The sequence below is a fragment of the Cheilinus undulatus genome, linkage group 18 (assembly GCF_018320785.1).
Source record: "Cheilinus undulatus linkage group 18, ASM1832078v1, whole genome shotgun sequence".
Taxonomy (NCBI): domain Eukaryota; kingdom Metazoa; phylum Chordata; class Actinopteri; order Labriformes; family Labridae; genus Cheilinus; species Cheilinus undulatus.
In genome coordinates, this window is record NC_054882.1 from 12,230,491 (window position 1) to 12,248,387 (window position 17,897).

The window sequence follows — 17,897 nt, forward strand, 5'->3', positions numbered from 1 at the left end:
TATCTATCTATCTATCTATCTATCTATCTATCTAGAATATTTCTGATGTAAATTGCAATATTTTTGCCAAATTACTGATTAATAAAGGAATAAAACTGGTAATTTTTCTGTGCGTAATTTCGATGTTTCTCAAAAATGAGACTTTTTGCTGCTTTCTTTGCCACGACTTCTTTCTAAAATCTAATTGTGGACATTCCTGGTTAAATAAATGTAAAATAATAATTTAAAATGTTTAATGTCAAAGTAAAAATTCAATATGAAAAATGTATGTATGGTAGATTGAAAAAAAATCTCAGCAGTCCACTCACACACGCAGGGGCTCCGGTCACAGCAGTCCATCCAGGAGGTGTAAGGCGAGCTGGAGGAGGACGAGGAGGAGGAGGAGGAGGAGGAGGTGTAGACCGGCGCAGCCTCCGCATCCTGCTCCGGCAGGTCCAAGATGCTCCGGACTGAAAAACTGAACTTGGTCGATGCAGCCATCTCTCACCACGTGCGTAAAATCCCGGTTTGTTTTGCGTAAAAACAACAAAAATAACAAGCAAACTCTCCAAGCCTATCCAAGGAGGAGAAACATCCACTTTACGCGCAGTCCAAACAGCCTTGTGCGCGCTCAGTGTTTACACAAACAGCTCTCCAAAGACAACGCCGCTCCGCTTATAAAGCCTCCTCCCCCCCTTCTGAGCACCTGAAAGGATGGAGTGCTGTCACCCAATGACGGTAGGTGAGGACTGAGAGGGAGAAGTCAACAAAGAGCGAAGGAAACACTCGTCATCATTCCAGATTCGTGCCGTATCGTCAGAGCGCGGACAGATAATGGTGATTGTTGGAGCTGAATCACGTCTTGGGTGGCAACTGACAACAGAGGCCGTCCCATCATCACTCCCCTCCTCCCCCCTCCACTCCTCCTCGAGCCCAAACAACGTGTCACACATTTACATACAAAGTGAGCAATTAGCGCGATGCCACAGCGAGTTGGTTTAACTAATACGTCCATTAGAGACGCATTAATTGCAAGGGGGAGAAGTTTTGACGTTTATGGGTACTGAGGAGTCAGAAAGACGCATTTCCTCTCCAGGAAAGCTCCTTTTGACGTATTTGAGGAATGCGCAAGAGGAGAGTCATTGATTTAGACTTCTCTGAATGATTTATGGCAACTTTGTAAAGTAGAATTTCAGATCTTTATTTATTTTTTCATAATATTTACCCCAAGATAAAAAGAAATAAAAAGCTAATTAACCACGACAGAAAATCAAATCTTTATTTTTAGCATGCTGGATAATAAATGAGGCAAATGGCACATTGGCCCTCAACTTTGACGCACTAGAACTCATTTTTACGCATTTATATTTATTCACAAACAGTTAAAGTGTTTTTATTTATCTGTGGATACATTTAAATTTTTTATGGGCACATTTTAGTCAGGAATGGTAGAAAAACCTGGAAAATATTTAATTAAAAAGCTCATTTGTTCGATTATGGTTTGGCACAGTTGTAAATAGACACATTTAGTCTTCAGGTGAGATGGTTTCATTGAACTTTTGTAACTATTGTGCGCTGTAAATGCTTCTTATAGTTTATTTTTGCTTCTAAATGTGAAGAAAATATATTTCTTTTGTATTGTAAAGAAAAATTATTGCACAGAAAAGTCCTTTAAAACCGCCACACACGCCTTATTCATGCCTGACAACTTAGAGGAGTGACTAATGACTGCTGACAGGATATTATTAATCGGTAATAAAGATTAATTATTGATCATCCATCAGGTTTTACGCACAGAGGATGCAGGGGAGATTGTGGCTCTAAATGCAGCAATAATTTTATTTTCTTTTTCCTTTAACCTTAAATTGTAAAGTTGATATTCTTGTGTTTAAATGCTCCAGAAGTCTTTGTCCAAACTGACGCACACAGGCTGATATCAGTTTGTCTCCTCACATATAAAACGCATCAAATCAAAGGCCTTCTCATGTGGGACTTATTTGATATTGATAGCCTCCCTCATCCTCTTCAGCTCGGTGCATGAGGCCGTGCTCAGTGCCGCTGCTGCTGCTGCTGGACCTGCCTGCTCTTCGTCCTGGGTGGTCGGGCGACAGCGAACACAAATACATGCCAACCAGAGGAGGGGAACAAAAGGGGAAAATGTAGCCCCGCGTCCGAGACCCGTTGGAAGCATTTGTTCCAGTCAAGATTTTGCATTTGTTCAGTCCCGCAATAATGCCTGATTGACGCCCCGGCACAATGTGCTTTAAGTTAGCAGGATAAATCCGAGCTTGTTCCGTGTTGTCATGGTTTTCAATGGAGCTGAATGGGATCTGGGACACTATCTACTGCTCCGCGTCTACTGCCGCCAACTCTATAGTCCCAGGCAATATTACATGTGTGATTCAGGATGCATTAAAGTCCATTTAGGTTTACAGGGTTCAACAAATCACTGACCTGTTGTACTATCACCAAAATGCATCAAAAACCCGCCGCTATCACCCGTTTCTTCCTATTTAAACCACATTTTACGCACTTTACGCACAGATTGTTTCTTGGATTTAAAGCGCCCTAACGATTAAATAGGTGCTCCTGAAATTTCAGAGGACTGACTTCCGCCTCGAACATCGTCTTTGTGTACCCACGAGCCTACCAGCTGTGCACAAACAGCAGAGGATTACAGTAGTGCAGGTTTGCTTGAGTGGATAGTTTGCAGAGGCCACTCCACTGGAGAGCAAAAACACGCAAAGGCAAAGAGAAGTCATGTCCAAAGAGCGGGAATTTCTCTGTCCACAAAGAGCCAGAGGACACTTAATCTATTTAACACCCCGCGGGCTTCAGGAGGAGAGGCTCCTCTGCAGCTCCAGAGAGCTCTCCAGGGCCAAATATTTACTCTGCTGTTCAGCTCTTTATTCCAAATCCCTTCCTTTTTCTCACACAGATCTGGATCCAGCAGCTCGACTGATTTTAGCCCAGAGGAAGTGAGGAAAGTGAGGAAGGATTCAGCACACTGATAAACACCAAGGCTGTATTTAAAGCCATGAAATGATTTACAACAATGCAGAGGTTTATTTTAAATAGGACATTATCTAAAAACGAAAAGACTTTTAGTTGCAATAATAAGAAGTTGAGCTCTGTTGTGCAGCAGGTGCAGGGTTGGAAACTTTAATCTGTTTTCAGTGAAACGTCTCTATGGATTTTGCTTTTTTCAAACTTATGCAGGAATTACTTTGTTGAATCAAAACTTGTCAGTTTGCCCCTGACAGAGGTGTGAGGTGGAAACTATGAGGAAGATTTATCACTTAAAAAGAGACTGTGTGCAAGGTTTTGAAATTATCTGCATTATTGGACTTTTATTTTGAAGGAGAAGTAGACTGCACATTAAAGGAATTTAAGAAATGTTATTCAGTTTATAATACCATAAGTGTTGTATATAATTAAAGTAGTTTGTTAAAAAAATAAAAAAATAAACTAAAAGTCCCGTGACCAAAAATGTCCAAGTGCACCCTCACTCACACAAACTAAGGGATTTCACTCTTAAAGCAAAACTAAAAAAAAAACAACTTTATTTTATCAGGAAGGACTCAAACACACACAGCAGTATAAAATGTTTCAACATCATGTTACATTTAAAAAATCTGCATGTTTTTAAAATAAAAAATAAATCCACATCTGAAGCCAAATTTTTCTTTTTATGCTCTCTTGTTTTAAATGAACAGTTTTGATTATAAACTTTAGGCAGCTTTAAAAAACTAACAGACAGTTTTTGACATATTTAGAGACAGAAGTGAAAATTATTGATCTTAAACATCCTGTAATATGATTTTAGAGGTATAAGGACACTTTGAGAACAAAGAGAACTGACGTTGGCTCTATAGGACGTTTTTACGTGAAATCCAGAGGTGGACTTTACCATCAGGCAAAGGAAGGCAATCATGGGGGCCCCGACTTCTAGGGGCCCCTGAACACAGAACTAACTTTATCCTTGTGGCTGTTTTTACATTTTAAAGGCTTAATACACTCATTAAAAGAACATAGAATTAGGTATACTTGGTCATGTGGCATTAAAGCCTGTGATGTCCATGACATCATGTGATGTTTGGTGTTGTCATCCTGAGTGTCTCCAGCCTGTGTCTGTGAGTGCAGCTCATTGATTAGAGTAATGTCACACACCTGGGCTTAGAGTGAGGAGGTTATTTAAGCTCCTGCGGTCACACTTTCACTCTCTGACCCAGCCTCCACAGGTATACCACACTTTGGTTTAGTTACGTTAGATTAGGTTGAGCTTTAGTTATGTTTGCACTTTACAACATTTACACACATCATCTTCACTCATGCACATTCCACACTACTGACTCTACTGACTCACATACTTCATTTTGTAAATATTTAAGTTGGTCCAATTTGAAATAAGTTTAAGTAATGTTGTTTAATTTGGTCTAATTTGGCTTTTCAGACTCTTTAGTTTGGTTTAATTCAGTTTAATAGTAAACTGCCTAATTTAATTATCTGACTTGGTCTAATTTGGTTTAATTAGAGAATGGTTTGATTTAAATGTTTAATTTGGTTTAATTTGGTCTGATTGGTAAAAAAATAATGACTTGTTTGAAAACTTTGCCATAGTGTTGTCTCCCTCCTTTGTTGTGACCACCTGAGCCCGGTCATGATAAGCCTTAAATAATACAACACCAAAACAATCATTAAGTGTAACTATTACTGATTATTTAATAATGAATATTATACACATAAATTAACAAATATATATATTTGGCCACTTTTTGAGTTGACTCATAAAATATGACAAAAAAATGAAAAAAAAAAAAAAATCCAAAATGGAACTTTCTTTTCTTTGAGTAAACTGCTCTTTGGTATTAAAATAAACAGACTTATTTAAAATCACCTAACTCTGACATCATTTGGTTACTAGATGACTGTTTAAAGCCTCCAAAAAGACATTTTAAATCTGCATGGACATTTCTGTACAAAAATCAAAGCTAATGGTCATTTTTGGTTGGTTTTTAAATTAAGACATTAGACTTTCTTTGATGAGTGGGAATTTAAAAGGATGGCTGGAAAAGACCCTTATCTGTGTTCACCTAAGGCCCCAAGATGGCTTAATCCACCTCTAGTGGAACCACATCATTTCTGCCCAAATGATGAACAGAATTGTTGGCATATTGGATTTAAATTTGTTTTTTAATATCTGGAAAAAATGTAATAACTATATGATTAGAAAACTAGGATCAGGCTAACTAGTGATCGAGAGAGGATCAGACTAACTAGAGATCCAGAGAGGATTAGACTAACTAGTGATCCAGAGAGGATCAGACTAACTAGAGATCCAGAGAGGATTAGACTAACTAGTGATCCAGAGAGGATCAGACTAACTAGAGATCCAGAGAGGATCAGACTAACTAGAGATCCAGAGAGGATCAGACTAACTAGAGATCCAGAGAGGATTAGACTAACTAGTGATCCAGAGAGGATCAGACTAACTAGAGATCCAGAGAGGATCAGACTAACTAGAGATCCAGAGAGGATCAGACTAACTAGAGATCCAGAGAGGATCAGACTAACTAGAGATCCAGAGAGGATCAGACTAACTAGTGATCCAGAGAGGATCAGACTAACTAGAGATCCAGAGAGGATCAGACTAACTAGAGATCCAGAGAGGATCAGAATAACTAGTGATCCAGAGAGGATCAGAATAACTAGTGATCCAGAGAGGATCAGACCAACTAGTGATCCAGAGAGGACCAGACCAACTAGTGATCCAGAGAGGATCAGACCAACTAGTGATCCAGAGAGGATCAGACTAACTAGTGATCCAGAGAGGATCAGACTAACTAGAGATCCAGAGAGGATCAGACTAACTAGTGATCCAGAGAGGACCAGACCAACTAGTGATCCAGAGAGGACCAGACCAACTAGTGATCCAGAGAGGATCAGACCAACTAGTGATCCAGAGAGGATCAGACCAACTAGTGATCCAGAGTGGATCAGACTAACTAGTGATCCAGAGAGGACTGGCCAACCAGTGATCCAGAGAGGATCAGGCTAACTAGTGATCCAGAGAGGATCAGGCTAAGTAGTGATCCAGAGAGGACCAGACCAACTAGTGATCCAGAGAGGATCAGACCAACTAGTGATCCAGAGTGGATCAGACCAACTAGTGATCCAGAGAGGACCAGACCAACTAGTGATCCAGAGTGGATCAGACCAACTAGTGATCCGGAGAGGATCAGGCTAACTAGTGATCCGGAGAGGATCAGGCTAACTATTGATCCGGAGAGGATCAGGCTAACTAGCGATTAGGAGAGGATCAGACTAACTAGCGATCCGGAGAGGATCAGGCTAACTAGTGATTCGGAGAGGATCAGACTAACTAGTGATTCGGAGAGGATCAGGCTAACTAGTGATTCGGAGAGGATCAGACTAACTAGTGATCCAGATATTCATTCTTCTTGAGTAATATGAGAGATAGTTTCATCACCATCTGCTATTTTAATACTGAGGACTAAAACTTCCAGAAATTAAAGCTACAAAGACATCAGGAATAGCGTACTGTGCCTTTAAATAAGTGTATAAAAGGTTCTTACATGGCAGTGGTCTCATAATACTCTTTAAGTACTTTAAACTGTTTTGGAAGAATGCATAAGATAATACTGCTGCATAAATGTTGCTTTTATTACTAAACTTTCATTAATGTGTTTGATCTATATGAATTAAGAGTGTAAATATTCTTAGGTCCACCGGTCCAGTCAGACTGATACTAATAAAGGTTCAAGCTGTGAGGATAACAACTGTGAATCTGATTGCTTAAATTGTAAATTTGTAGTTAATGAGTGAACAAAGATAAAGGCCAGGATGTTCATCTATTACCCACAATGCCCCCTGTGTTCCTCCTCACAGCAGCGTGATGCTCCAGCAGCTGCACCTGCTGCTGTCCTCTCTCTCCTCTGGTCCTGTAAATACCATTAGCATGTGGAGGAGGAGGGGGGGTAAAGCCTTGGCAGCTAAAGCTCTCAGTCTGCAGTAAAACTGCTCTGCTGAGGCTGTTTGATCCTGAGGCAGCTGTGTTTGGAGTCAAGTTTGTTTGGTTGCTTCTTTAGAACACAATCAGAGTATTTACCAGATGGATTTCTCCCATTAGAGACTCTCAAGGTCTATGAATAAAAGGTATTTGCAAGTTAAGAGCAAGGGCACTTAGATCGACTCAGAATAACCTTTAAAAAGGGTTCAACTGATTTGGATTTGACTTTAATATCTATAAATTAACCCATTTCCTCCACTTCTCAGAGTAACAATTGTGGTAGCAGCTAGTTTGGTAGGTCCACAAACACTTGTAGACTGGACTGTAACCTCCCTCTATGAGCCCTGTAAGGGTGAAGAGCTGGTCCACTGTTCCTCAGCCAGGACAGAATCTAAATCATTCAGATCAATTCCACCGTGGAGGTCTTGAGCGTAGTCTGCTCAGATCTCTACTCAGGGATGTGTGAGGGATTCTCCTGGAGGATGGAGCTGAAGACCACTACCACACAGGCTCCAGTTCTGGAGATGTGATACTCCTCAGACCAGGAACCTCTAAACCAAGGCCCCACCTCCAGATTCACACTGCTCTGTACCCAACCCCACAGTCCACCCCTGTAGTAGTGGTCCCACAGCATCATGGATCCATGCAGGGGCAGATCCAAACATGTTTAATACATGGGGCTTAGCCCAGACTAAAGAGGACCCAGTTCTATGCTCTATTTTCAATGCAAATTTAGATTCAAAACACCAACAAACTCATTTATCATCTGAGAAAAAATGATGCAGGTCCATCTTTTGAAAAACCACAATATAATTTAATTTAAATGATTTGGTTCTCAAATGTGCCCATAATTCTAAACCATCACACACCATATTAAATATCAATTATTTTCTCTTTTTCTGTTTAAAAATGTACAGAAACTGTCTGATATATGTTTTTTTAATTTACACATCATTGGAAAGGGTAAGAAAAGGCACTATTCATTTACAAAGAGCATAAAAACTAAAGTGAGGTTCTAGATTTAGAAAATATTAATATCTAAAACGATGTTTAAATTATTAGTACTATAGTATGTGCCCCTAGAGGTCAAATAAAACAATGATGATTCTATTCAGTTTGCTTACTAGAATTAAGAATCATGTCCATCTGAATACTATAAATTCTAAATAATAAATATAAAGACTAGAATATTCAGAGCTTTACCCCGTAATCCCCTCACTCCCTCTATGGATCCATGCAGTTTTCATAAATAAATGACAGATTTAAAATGTCTGATGCCAGACTGAAGAGAGGAAAAGAAAGAAAGAGAGTCAAATGTTCCCATAAAGTTCAATCCATCCACTATCATGAGTTCCTGGACTGTAATCAGGATTATTAGAAAGATTAAATGAACTCAGATTATTTACTAGGATTTAATTTAAATACAAAAACCTTTGTATAGAAATATTGTGTTATGAATAAAGGTCTTAAATCTATATTTACTTTAGCAAAGATGCAAAAGCATCGGCATCAGAATGTTTTTAAAAAGGACAATCAGGAAGTACGGACAGAGAGAGACAGATGATCATTCTAGAAATGCTGTATAATAACTAAACACTATTAAACATAATACAAATATTTGTACAGAGGTACAGTTAGAGCTGTTCAGATGTCTTTGTGTTTATTCAGTTTTATTTGTATTTCCTGTTTTATTTTGACAGTCACTCTCCCTCGTCTTCTTCCAGGTCCTCATGTTTCCTGTCTTCTGTGTCTGCCTCGCTCTGATTCCCTCCACCGTTCTCTCCTGACTCTCTGTGTATTTGTCCTCCAGCCCTCATGTTTGAGGAGCTTCCTCTCTGACCCAGCCTCTGCCTTATTCTCTGGTTTCAGTCTGCTGAGTTTTTTAGTCTGACTGTGCCGGCTTTGGATTGATTAAAACAACGGCCCTTTAGAGCATCAGCATGTAAAATGTCCATAAAACACCACATCATGTCTAATATTTCTATGAGGCACTGAGGTGAAGATTAGTGACAAAGACCTTCATCTTCTGATGCAGCAGTAGTTTATAATAAATCACATTAGAATAAAGATTTGTAGAAATAAAGTATTTTTTTTTCTCTTTAACGACTTTAAACGGAGCTTTGATTCATTTAATGTGCATTAGATCAGTATTAATGTGCAGATGTTTGTATATTTAGAGGAACATTAACTCTCTTACCTTTGTTTAAAGTTTCCAAACAGTCGGCCCGCTCCCTCCTCCGGTCTCTCTGCTGAGAGAAAAATCATGCTGTTATTTCTATCCACACATTTAGAGTCATGTTAAACCTCATATGTGCCCGCAGTGTTGTAAAGTAAAGCTGATTCTTACCCCAGGCTGTTGTCCATGTGTGGTACTTGGTCTCCCTCTACAGGACTGATGTTCAGACTGGTACCCTCCTCCTAGTGGGACCCCTCCAGCCCTCTGGTGATGGAATACTCCCACCTCCTCACAGGAGCTTGAAAAAGAGTCAGAATCATCAGGATGTTCTGAGTACAGAATTAGAAGTTTATTAATGATTATATATATATTTTTTTAAATCCTGTCGTTGTTATGAAAAAATAATTATTACCATGCAGCCATGTTTGGTTTTAGAGTGGAGATTAGGTAAAGACAGGTGAAAAGTTTTCAAATTTACCAAAAATAAAAACTTGAATATCACACTGACATAAGTATTCAGAGCCTCTCCAACAACAGTAACTGTAGCTCAGGTTCCTCCATTTCTCTGATCTTTGCTCAGATGTTTCTACACCTTGATTGGAGTCCAGCTGTGCTAAAGTAAACTGATTGACTGGATTTAGAACAGTGCCTCTCAACCTTTTCAGCACCTGAAGGTGGCTGATCACAGCTATGCACACTCTAGAATAGTGCAGACAAGGCTGTCCATAAGGGGGATAAAGGTGGAGGTCTGGGACCCAGCCAAACGGGGGGCTCATGGAGGTCAGCAAAACCATGCTCCATTGGTAAGTTAAGCTGTGAAAACCATATTTTATATTTGACCTGAATAATAATCTCTCTAATCAAAGAAACAAATATCTTTATTTACTCATTTGTGCAGTAAATAGCCTTCTTTCAATGAAAATAACTTTTGTTAAAAACATAATTAATGAAATTGCTTAATAATGGCAAAAAAAATTTTTTGGAAAAGGTGGGGAAATTAGATTTTCAAATATATATTTGGGTTAAAAGTGGCAAAAAAGAACCAAAAATGGGTTAAAGTGGCAAAAGTGGGCACAAAAAGTGGTAAAAGGGGATTAAAACGTATCTGAAATGACTTTTCATTCCAAAAAATTGGTGGAATGAGATGAAAATTGGATATAAACTGGCAAAAATGAGTTAACTGTGGTCTAAATGGGCAAAAAAGGAATGTAAAAAATGATTGATAGAGGCAATAATGGGTTAACAGAAACAGAAAGTGTTTTGAATTGGTTTAGAAGTTTATAAAACATGAAGGAAAATGTGATAGAAAGGGTTTAAAATGGACAGAAGTGGGTTTTAAGTGGCAAAATTTGTGTTAAAAAGTGATGAAAATGGTTAACCGTTGGTAAAATTGGTGTAAAGTTGAAACAGTGTTATTTAAAAAATATTCTTTTTTTTTTTCAAGGCATCTGGTGACCCCCTCTCAGTGTCTCGCAACCCCCAAGGTTGAGAACCACTGCATAGCAAAACCAAGCCATGAGGTCAAAGGAACTGCAGAGCTCAGACAGGATTGTTGACAGGCACAGATCTGCTGCTACATACTGCTGATACAGTAATCAATACTGTGATTATCAGTCCTACAAATAATCTCTGCTGTCTCCCTCCCACTGGTGCACTCCTCTGGCTGACAGTAAAACTGTATTAAATCTAAACGCTAAATCAAAGTCAGAGTATCTTTTCATATTTGTGACTTTGTTCCATCTTTGACTGCTTGTGGAAAATTGCAGCATCGTTTTGGCACTAACTGTCCACCGGGTGGCGCCATCGTATTTTGTATCAAACAGCTTCGAGCGCGCAGAGTCCGAGCAGCATCAGTGGACCTATGAGGACAAACCGACCAACAAGGACCCCCGGAGATCCAGATCTACTCTTGATTTTAATGCTGATGTAGCTCTCTTCTCTGCCTTCAGGTGTGCGTTTGGTTTTAAAGGACTGAATGTTCCCTCGGATTTTTATTGGCCCTCTCCTCACCCTCACTGTGCCTGATCCTGCAGCCAAAATCTGCTGCTTCAGATTCCACCAGCCTCAGACTTATCATTAGAACGTGATGAAATGTTCTAACCTCACCTCTGCACCTCGAGCCATGTGCATGCTGGGGGGAGTCACCGCGATGCATGCTGGTCGGCCTGTTGGAGAACAACTGCAGCGAACAGGCGAGCTGCTATGGCTCAGAAAGGTTATTTTAAATCCTATAAATCTTGAATTGTAGCAGTTTATTTTCCGTGCAGGCTCCATGGCGGCTGATTAAATCACACAAATATCAGAGCGCGTGCTCAGTGTCGACGTTAAACCTCTGACTGTTTGTTTATGGAGATATTGAACTCTTACGCACGCGGTAGGTAATCTAATAACACTCTGTTACTATCTGACGCTCGCGCGCGCAAATCTGACTAATTGCAGGCATGTTAGTGCGCTTTGTGCAGTGATCGTCATGCACGAGGAAATTCAATATGAGACCAGTCCAGGTATGAGTCAACGGCTCTTCAGTGCGCGCTCAACGCGGCGGTGTGGTCTGCATCAACAGCACAGAGGAAACGTGCGTAAAAGGCGCACTCTCCATTCTAACCCCCTTCTTTGAGTGTCTTTGGTCCGCTTCAAATTAGGGCAGAATGAAATATTTTAAACTAATGCGTGCCAGGTGCCAGACGCGCAGATGTCAAAGTGATGTATGCGTTAAAGTGTCGTAAATATTGATGCTTTGCGTCTCTCTCCGCTCCAACCCGGGCCTGGCCTCTGAAACACGACTACATACGTCGTTAACCCGGCGTTCGTCCTCATTAAGGCCGCACTAAAGTTACCAGGCCATTGTAACCCGGGATAAGTGCTAACCTGCAGAAAGACTTTAATGGTGTCACTGACTTTTGGGCAGCAGAGGTTAGAGGCATCGGTGTGTGACATTTTAAAGGCGCATTTCACTCAAAATGCAGCACATAAAGGCTGCATTATCTTATCTGATTTGTGTCAAACAGCTGCTTTGATAACCCGGGTGAAAGGTGCAAACTACCCGGGTATTTTTCTCTTCAATCAGCGCACACATCGCCTGACACATAATGCCTCCGTGCACGTGCGTGTCTCACTGCAGACGTCAGTCATTTCAGGGACGCTCAGGATGAGATGACAGACCTCCATCCCTCCGTGAAACAAGAAATCCCTCCGCGTCCTCAGAGCTAACCATTAGAGCAGACTTGGATTTCCTGCAGCTCACTGAGAGACTTTCTTTTTTTTTTTTTTTTTCTTTCTCTCCATCCCCACTCCTCTGCGGAGTTTCTCCTTTATCATGCCTGTGTCACAGATCAGATTGACCCTTTCCTTTTGGTTCTGGACCACTAAGGAGAATCAGGTGACTGGTTTCAGTCAAGGCGCGCCACTCTACTTCCGATTTCTTCATCATCTATGGAGGAGAGGCGTTTTAAGCTGAGGCCCTCTGATTCACATGTTCAGTCACAGTCGATGACGTCAGGATGCAAGACAGTTAACGCACATGGATGCGATTATGACAGGAACTCATGTCTGCATGTGCTGCTGTGGGCCATCTAATCAGAGCTGCTGCATTTATAATAATAATAATAATAATAATAATAATAATAATAATAATAGGATTTTAACTTTTAAAGCGTGAAAATAGTTCAAATCAGCGCTCTTATTTTTAATTTCTGGTTTATTTATGATGATCGTCATTGACTTTCATGCCTCAGCAGAGAAAGGCTGCAATGTTTTTGAGTCCTCAACAGTAGAGGCTCGATCCTTATTTATTTAAAATTACTTTTTCTTTCTTTAAACATCTGAAATGTTAAAATAAAATATAAATAACACGAGCTAGGATTTTGATCACTTTTTGCGCATGCGCTGATTTAAATCGAACGACTATGAGACATTAATGATTACTGGTCTCGTGTGTTAGTTCATGTCTTCATGTCTCGTGCTCAAACAGTCTCTTTATTTGCATCTCTTGTCTGTTTTTCTTTAATGCCTGACTCTTATTCCACTGTACTTTAGTTTAGATTCTCTTTGGTTGAGCTTTGGCTGTGTTTTCTTCACAAAACAGAAAAGTGGAGCTAGGATAGGAGCAGAAAAGTGGAGCTGCGCACGTGAATATTCATGACCCATATCAGAGAAATCCCAGGTGTATCAGACTGTGGTGACACATTTAGACAGTAAAAATCCTCCTCCTCCTTTCTAGAGGATAAATGGATGTGGAAGCTGCTGGATGGAAATCCAGGATAATAAATCAAAAATATCCTGGATCAACATAGATCATAAATCTCAGTCTCAAATGTGCTTTATTGGCATAAATATTTACATCATGTAGTTGCCAAAGCACAAAGAAAAATAATTACTGCAGCTATAATAACAAACAATTTTACAATGATTCTATTTCTGATCCTGGTCATAACTAAAATGTTTTTTTTATATATATATTAATGTAATTTTATACATTAATTTTCTAAGATATCTGAAAAATACAGAAACATCTGTTATCATTAAATTTGTCATGTAAACAATAGAAAGTGAATAAATGTGTTATTGCTGCTTATGTTTGTGAATTAGTGTTAGAATATATTAATAACCGGTTTAATACATAAACTAGATTCTTTCTCTACATGACTCCATCTTGTTTTATTATTTATTAAGCTCTGACTATGACCTTTATAAAACAATATCACATCAGTGACATTTGTCGTTGCATAAATAAATATATTTAGAGAAATTTAAAAGCATCTGCCTGTTGAACTGTTCTGATACGCTGACTTCAGCCATAGTATTTTTATTTGCACATGTAAAAGGAGTCGACTCTTCATGGCCACATTAACTCTAATTAAACTGCTTCTATAACTAAACCTGGATATGTTCATTGAATTTCTTATCTTTAAATATATCTGACTGTATGAGGATTCTGAACCATTATGACTGTGCTTTATTAAACGATATTTAAAATGATTTTTGACATGATTTGTCCTCATATCTCCGATTAATCGAGCACATTTGAAGACTGATGTATGACCATCCATGTCTCAGTAACCAGCCATGCTTTTAGAACGACAGAAGAATAATGGCTCTTATGTGGGCGCCTTTAAGGACCCTCAACATTAAAACAGCTCATCATCCAAAAAGCATTTAAAGGAACAGTCCACAAAAAAAGACAGACTATTCAGTGTTACTAAAGGCAGAAAAAGAGGGTTTTATTTCAGTTTTGAGATTTTATTTGATGCCAGAATACTAGGCTGATTTTTAAATATTTCACACTGCTGTGGAATCTTCTGCGTTTATTTTTACGCACAAATACAGCAGGATAAACTCAGTGTGTGTGGAGTCTGACTTAGCAGAAAACCTCTAAAATACTGAGATCGTTTTTGAGGTTGATCTTATTAAAGTTTCATTTCAGACAGAAGATGGCACGACGCTTTTTATCGCCTTAAACACATTTAAGGTGTGCATTTATGCATTTTTCTTTGTTTTTTTTCTGCTTTTCTCTCTTTTTTGAAGATTTTTCGTTTTTTAAAGAAACACATTAGTTTCGATTTTCCTAGAATAAAATGAAGATGTAAAGTTAGGGAAAATAATTCAGTAAAATAAAGTGTTTTAGGAAGATGCTGGTTTGTCACCGTTCATTTAAAACTTCGTTTTTTATTTTAGAAACCTTATTTTTTTTATCAGCATTAAAAAAACCATCTCTACAGAGGAAGGAGATTAAATGTGGATCTTGTGTGTAAAGATAATATTAAAGTGTAATGACAGTCGTTTGTATTCTTTTCTATCAGGTTTAATCGAAATCCTGAACCCATCCGTCCCTCTTTGAAGTGTTTCACTGAGCTCCAGGTCATTTTACGCCCAGAGCCTTTCTGCATCTTTTAGTTTGTGGTGACAGAAAAATAAAAACATTCAAGTCTTCACTCGCTGATCATGAGGAAATTAAAAAGTGAAGGTGTCTCGTTTGTTTCGTTGACACCTGAGGAGAGAGCTGAGGTGGAGAGGCTGGGAGTCTCTCCATGTAAACAAAGCTGTTTGGATCTTTTTTGGCACATCCCTGTTTGATTTAGAGATCAAAATAACTGCACGTGATGCTTTATTTTGGATCTTCATTTAAGAGAAGTTACCGGATCAGTCCGCTAGTAATGCGTCATGCTACTCCATTTTTACGCGTTGATTACGCACGGCGTCCCTGTTTACCTGAGGAGCTGGCTGAAGTTTCTCCTGTTTTACTCTCACATTCATCCTCTTTGCTAAACACCAGCACAAACATGTATTTGTTCCTTCGTCCTCCCGAGTCAGTGAGGACCTGCTCTGCCTGTGAGATCAATTATGAGAAAAACAAACACTTCCACATGAAACAGAGCTGTGATATAAACAGGTGAGCAGCATGGAGCAGCTTCAGCATGCAGCTGTTAGCTGAATCTAATCCTCAGAGGGTAAATACACCAAGCAATCTGCAAACAAAGCAGACAAGTGACACAATTAACTGCAGATAATAAATCAGTCGCTGGAGAATTAGAGCAGGAGTGATTAACAAGAGGTGCCATCTATTTTAGCAGACACAGAATCAGAGCCCGTTTTCTTCCTAATAGGGAGATATTTGAGGAAAAATCAGAAATGCAGTCAAAGATTAAAATAGTGTCTGTGACTGAATCAGACAGGATTTGGAGGCTGCAGCTGCAGGAAGCACACGTGTTGATATATGATTATTTACAACTTGCCCTCAACCATTAAATTATAGATTACGCAAAGGTAGAGAGGCGGTGTGACGTAAATTCATATTTTCAGCAGAGCTGCAGCATAACACACACATTAGTGGAGCCTGCAGAGCACTGGGGGCGTTTAGAACCAAACACACACTTTAAGACTAATATCCAATTTAGGCGACGTGTTTTCAGACGCTCAGGTGAGAGTGTGCCTCCGCTCGAGCTTTTATTGTGAAAGGTCTGCAGCAGATTATGTCGTCAGGGCTCTGCTGTCAGTCTGCTCAGACATGTCAGAGTCAGTGGGAGATGAGGCCAGAAGTCAGAGCGCGCTGTCTCCTGCAGGGGAGCTTTCACTCCATCCTTACACAATTTGTCTGACAACTGATGCGTTGCCTTCACGGCCGGTTTGAACAATTCAATTCGACACGGACGAGTCTGGGCGCGCGAGCTCAACAGGCCTGTGACAGCCATGCAGTCTGGAAACCATTATTATGAACAAGAGGGGCTGCGTGCGTCACCATTAGACCAATAATAATAATAATAATAATAATAATAATAATAATAATAATAATATGGGTTTGGTTTATTCATGAAATAAGTTTAGCTTATTCTTCAAACAAGATTAAATTATATTTTCCATCAGCTTCAGTTTATTTAATTATTATTTTACTTCCGTTTTTCCAACATGGCATAAACGTTGATATATTTCATTTATGATGTCATTAACACGTAAATGTGGCCCCTGCGTCACGCATCCTCACCTGAACGTCCATTCTAATCCAGACAAAAAAGAAGGAAGTGTCCTTTAAAGGCGTAAATAATGAAGATGGAGCAGTTCTCTCGGACCTTTGATCCCTCATCACTGACCTTCTGTTTTTTCAGCCACCAGAGGAACCTCAGTGGAAACAAGCAGAGCACGTTTCCCCACGGTAAACATTCTCCTTGACGCATTAGTGGCCTGGGAGCTGAGCAGGGTGGGCAGGTGGGGGCACGAGCGCCGTCGAGGAGGTAAATTTAAAAAAAAAAAAAAAAAAAAAAAAAAAAAAAAAGACAAAACTTAGACCCCCGGCGGGCTCTAATCCATCATGTAAACAGCGATATCTCCAGAAAGGCTTTACTTTGCGCCTCCGTAAAGGCCTGTCTGCGGATGGTTTAATGCACGCGCTGTAATCTGTAATTTCAGAGATTTTTGCCATCCTGAAAAGGTGGGAAAACTACACAGAGAGTAAGTAAAGCCAGTTTCCCTCCAGTCTGAGGCCTACAGCTGCGCAGGCTGCAACACAACTGAGGAACACTTTGCGTCCATTTTTGGCCCCTTCAGTGTTTTAATGTCAGCAGAGAGGGTTTTCAACTGTATTTCCTAATTGCACGTCCGTGCACAGCTCTGTTTGATGTTTACACGCACGCAGAATCCCTTCAGGTTGCACAAAGATGAAGGTCAGTCATGCGCCGGGGCCTTTTTAAAATATGACACGAGAAAACCCAAAGCATGTGTCAAAACGAGGCGAGGGAGAGAGAGTGAAGGCGCAAAGTTATGGCGTGTGTTTGTTTCTCGTGTCGGGAGGCAACAAATCTTTCTTAGTGCTTTTGCTAGTGCAGTTTCAGAGCAGCGCGTGCTGCTGTGTTAGAGTTTAAATGATCGTTTTAGTCTCTCCATGCATGCCTAGAGTCTAAAAGGCAGTTATGCAAAACAGAAGATATAATGGATAATTTATTTATCACCTAAGAGTTGTGGATGCTTTTACGCGTGTCGTGCGTAATTGGCAAACAAAGGCTATGTTTGGCCGCGCAGTGGAAAGGCTTCATGCAAAGCAAACAGGCTTCTAAGTTAACATGGAAAAGGGAAAATCGTCGATTAGAAATGACACCTTGAAGTGGAATTATCGCCACAGAAATTTCCTGATAAATTAAAATATGTCATTATAAAACTGTCATGAAAAAAAATCTGCAGGATGTTGGAATTTATTTTCTGACTGCGGGGTCAGACCAGCTTTTA

General features: G+C 39.7%; 1 protein-coding gene across 1 annotated transcript in view; it reads right to left on the reverse strand.

Annotated features, from left to right (window-relative positions):
* slc25a21 (solute carrier family 25 member 21) overlaps positions 1 to 17,897 on the reverse strand; it is a 189,870-nt gene that overhangs the window by 941 nt on the left and 171,032 nt on the right. Inside the window, exons 12-13 of the mRNA XM_041812631.1 lie at positions 9,357 to 9,483; positions 9,207 to 9,258 (exon numbers count right to left, since the gene is read on the reverse strand). Coding sequence (XP_041668565.1) covers positions 9,207 to 9,258; positions 9,357 to 9,483 — 179 coding nt within the window. The remainder of the gene's footprint in view (positions 1 to 9,206; positions 9,259 to 9,356; positions 9,484 to 17,897) is intronic.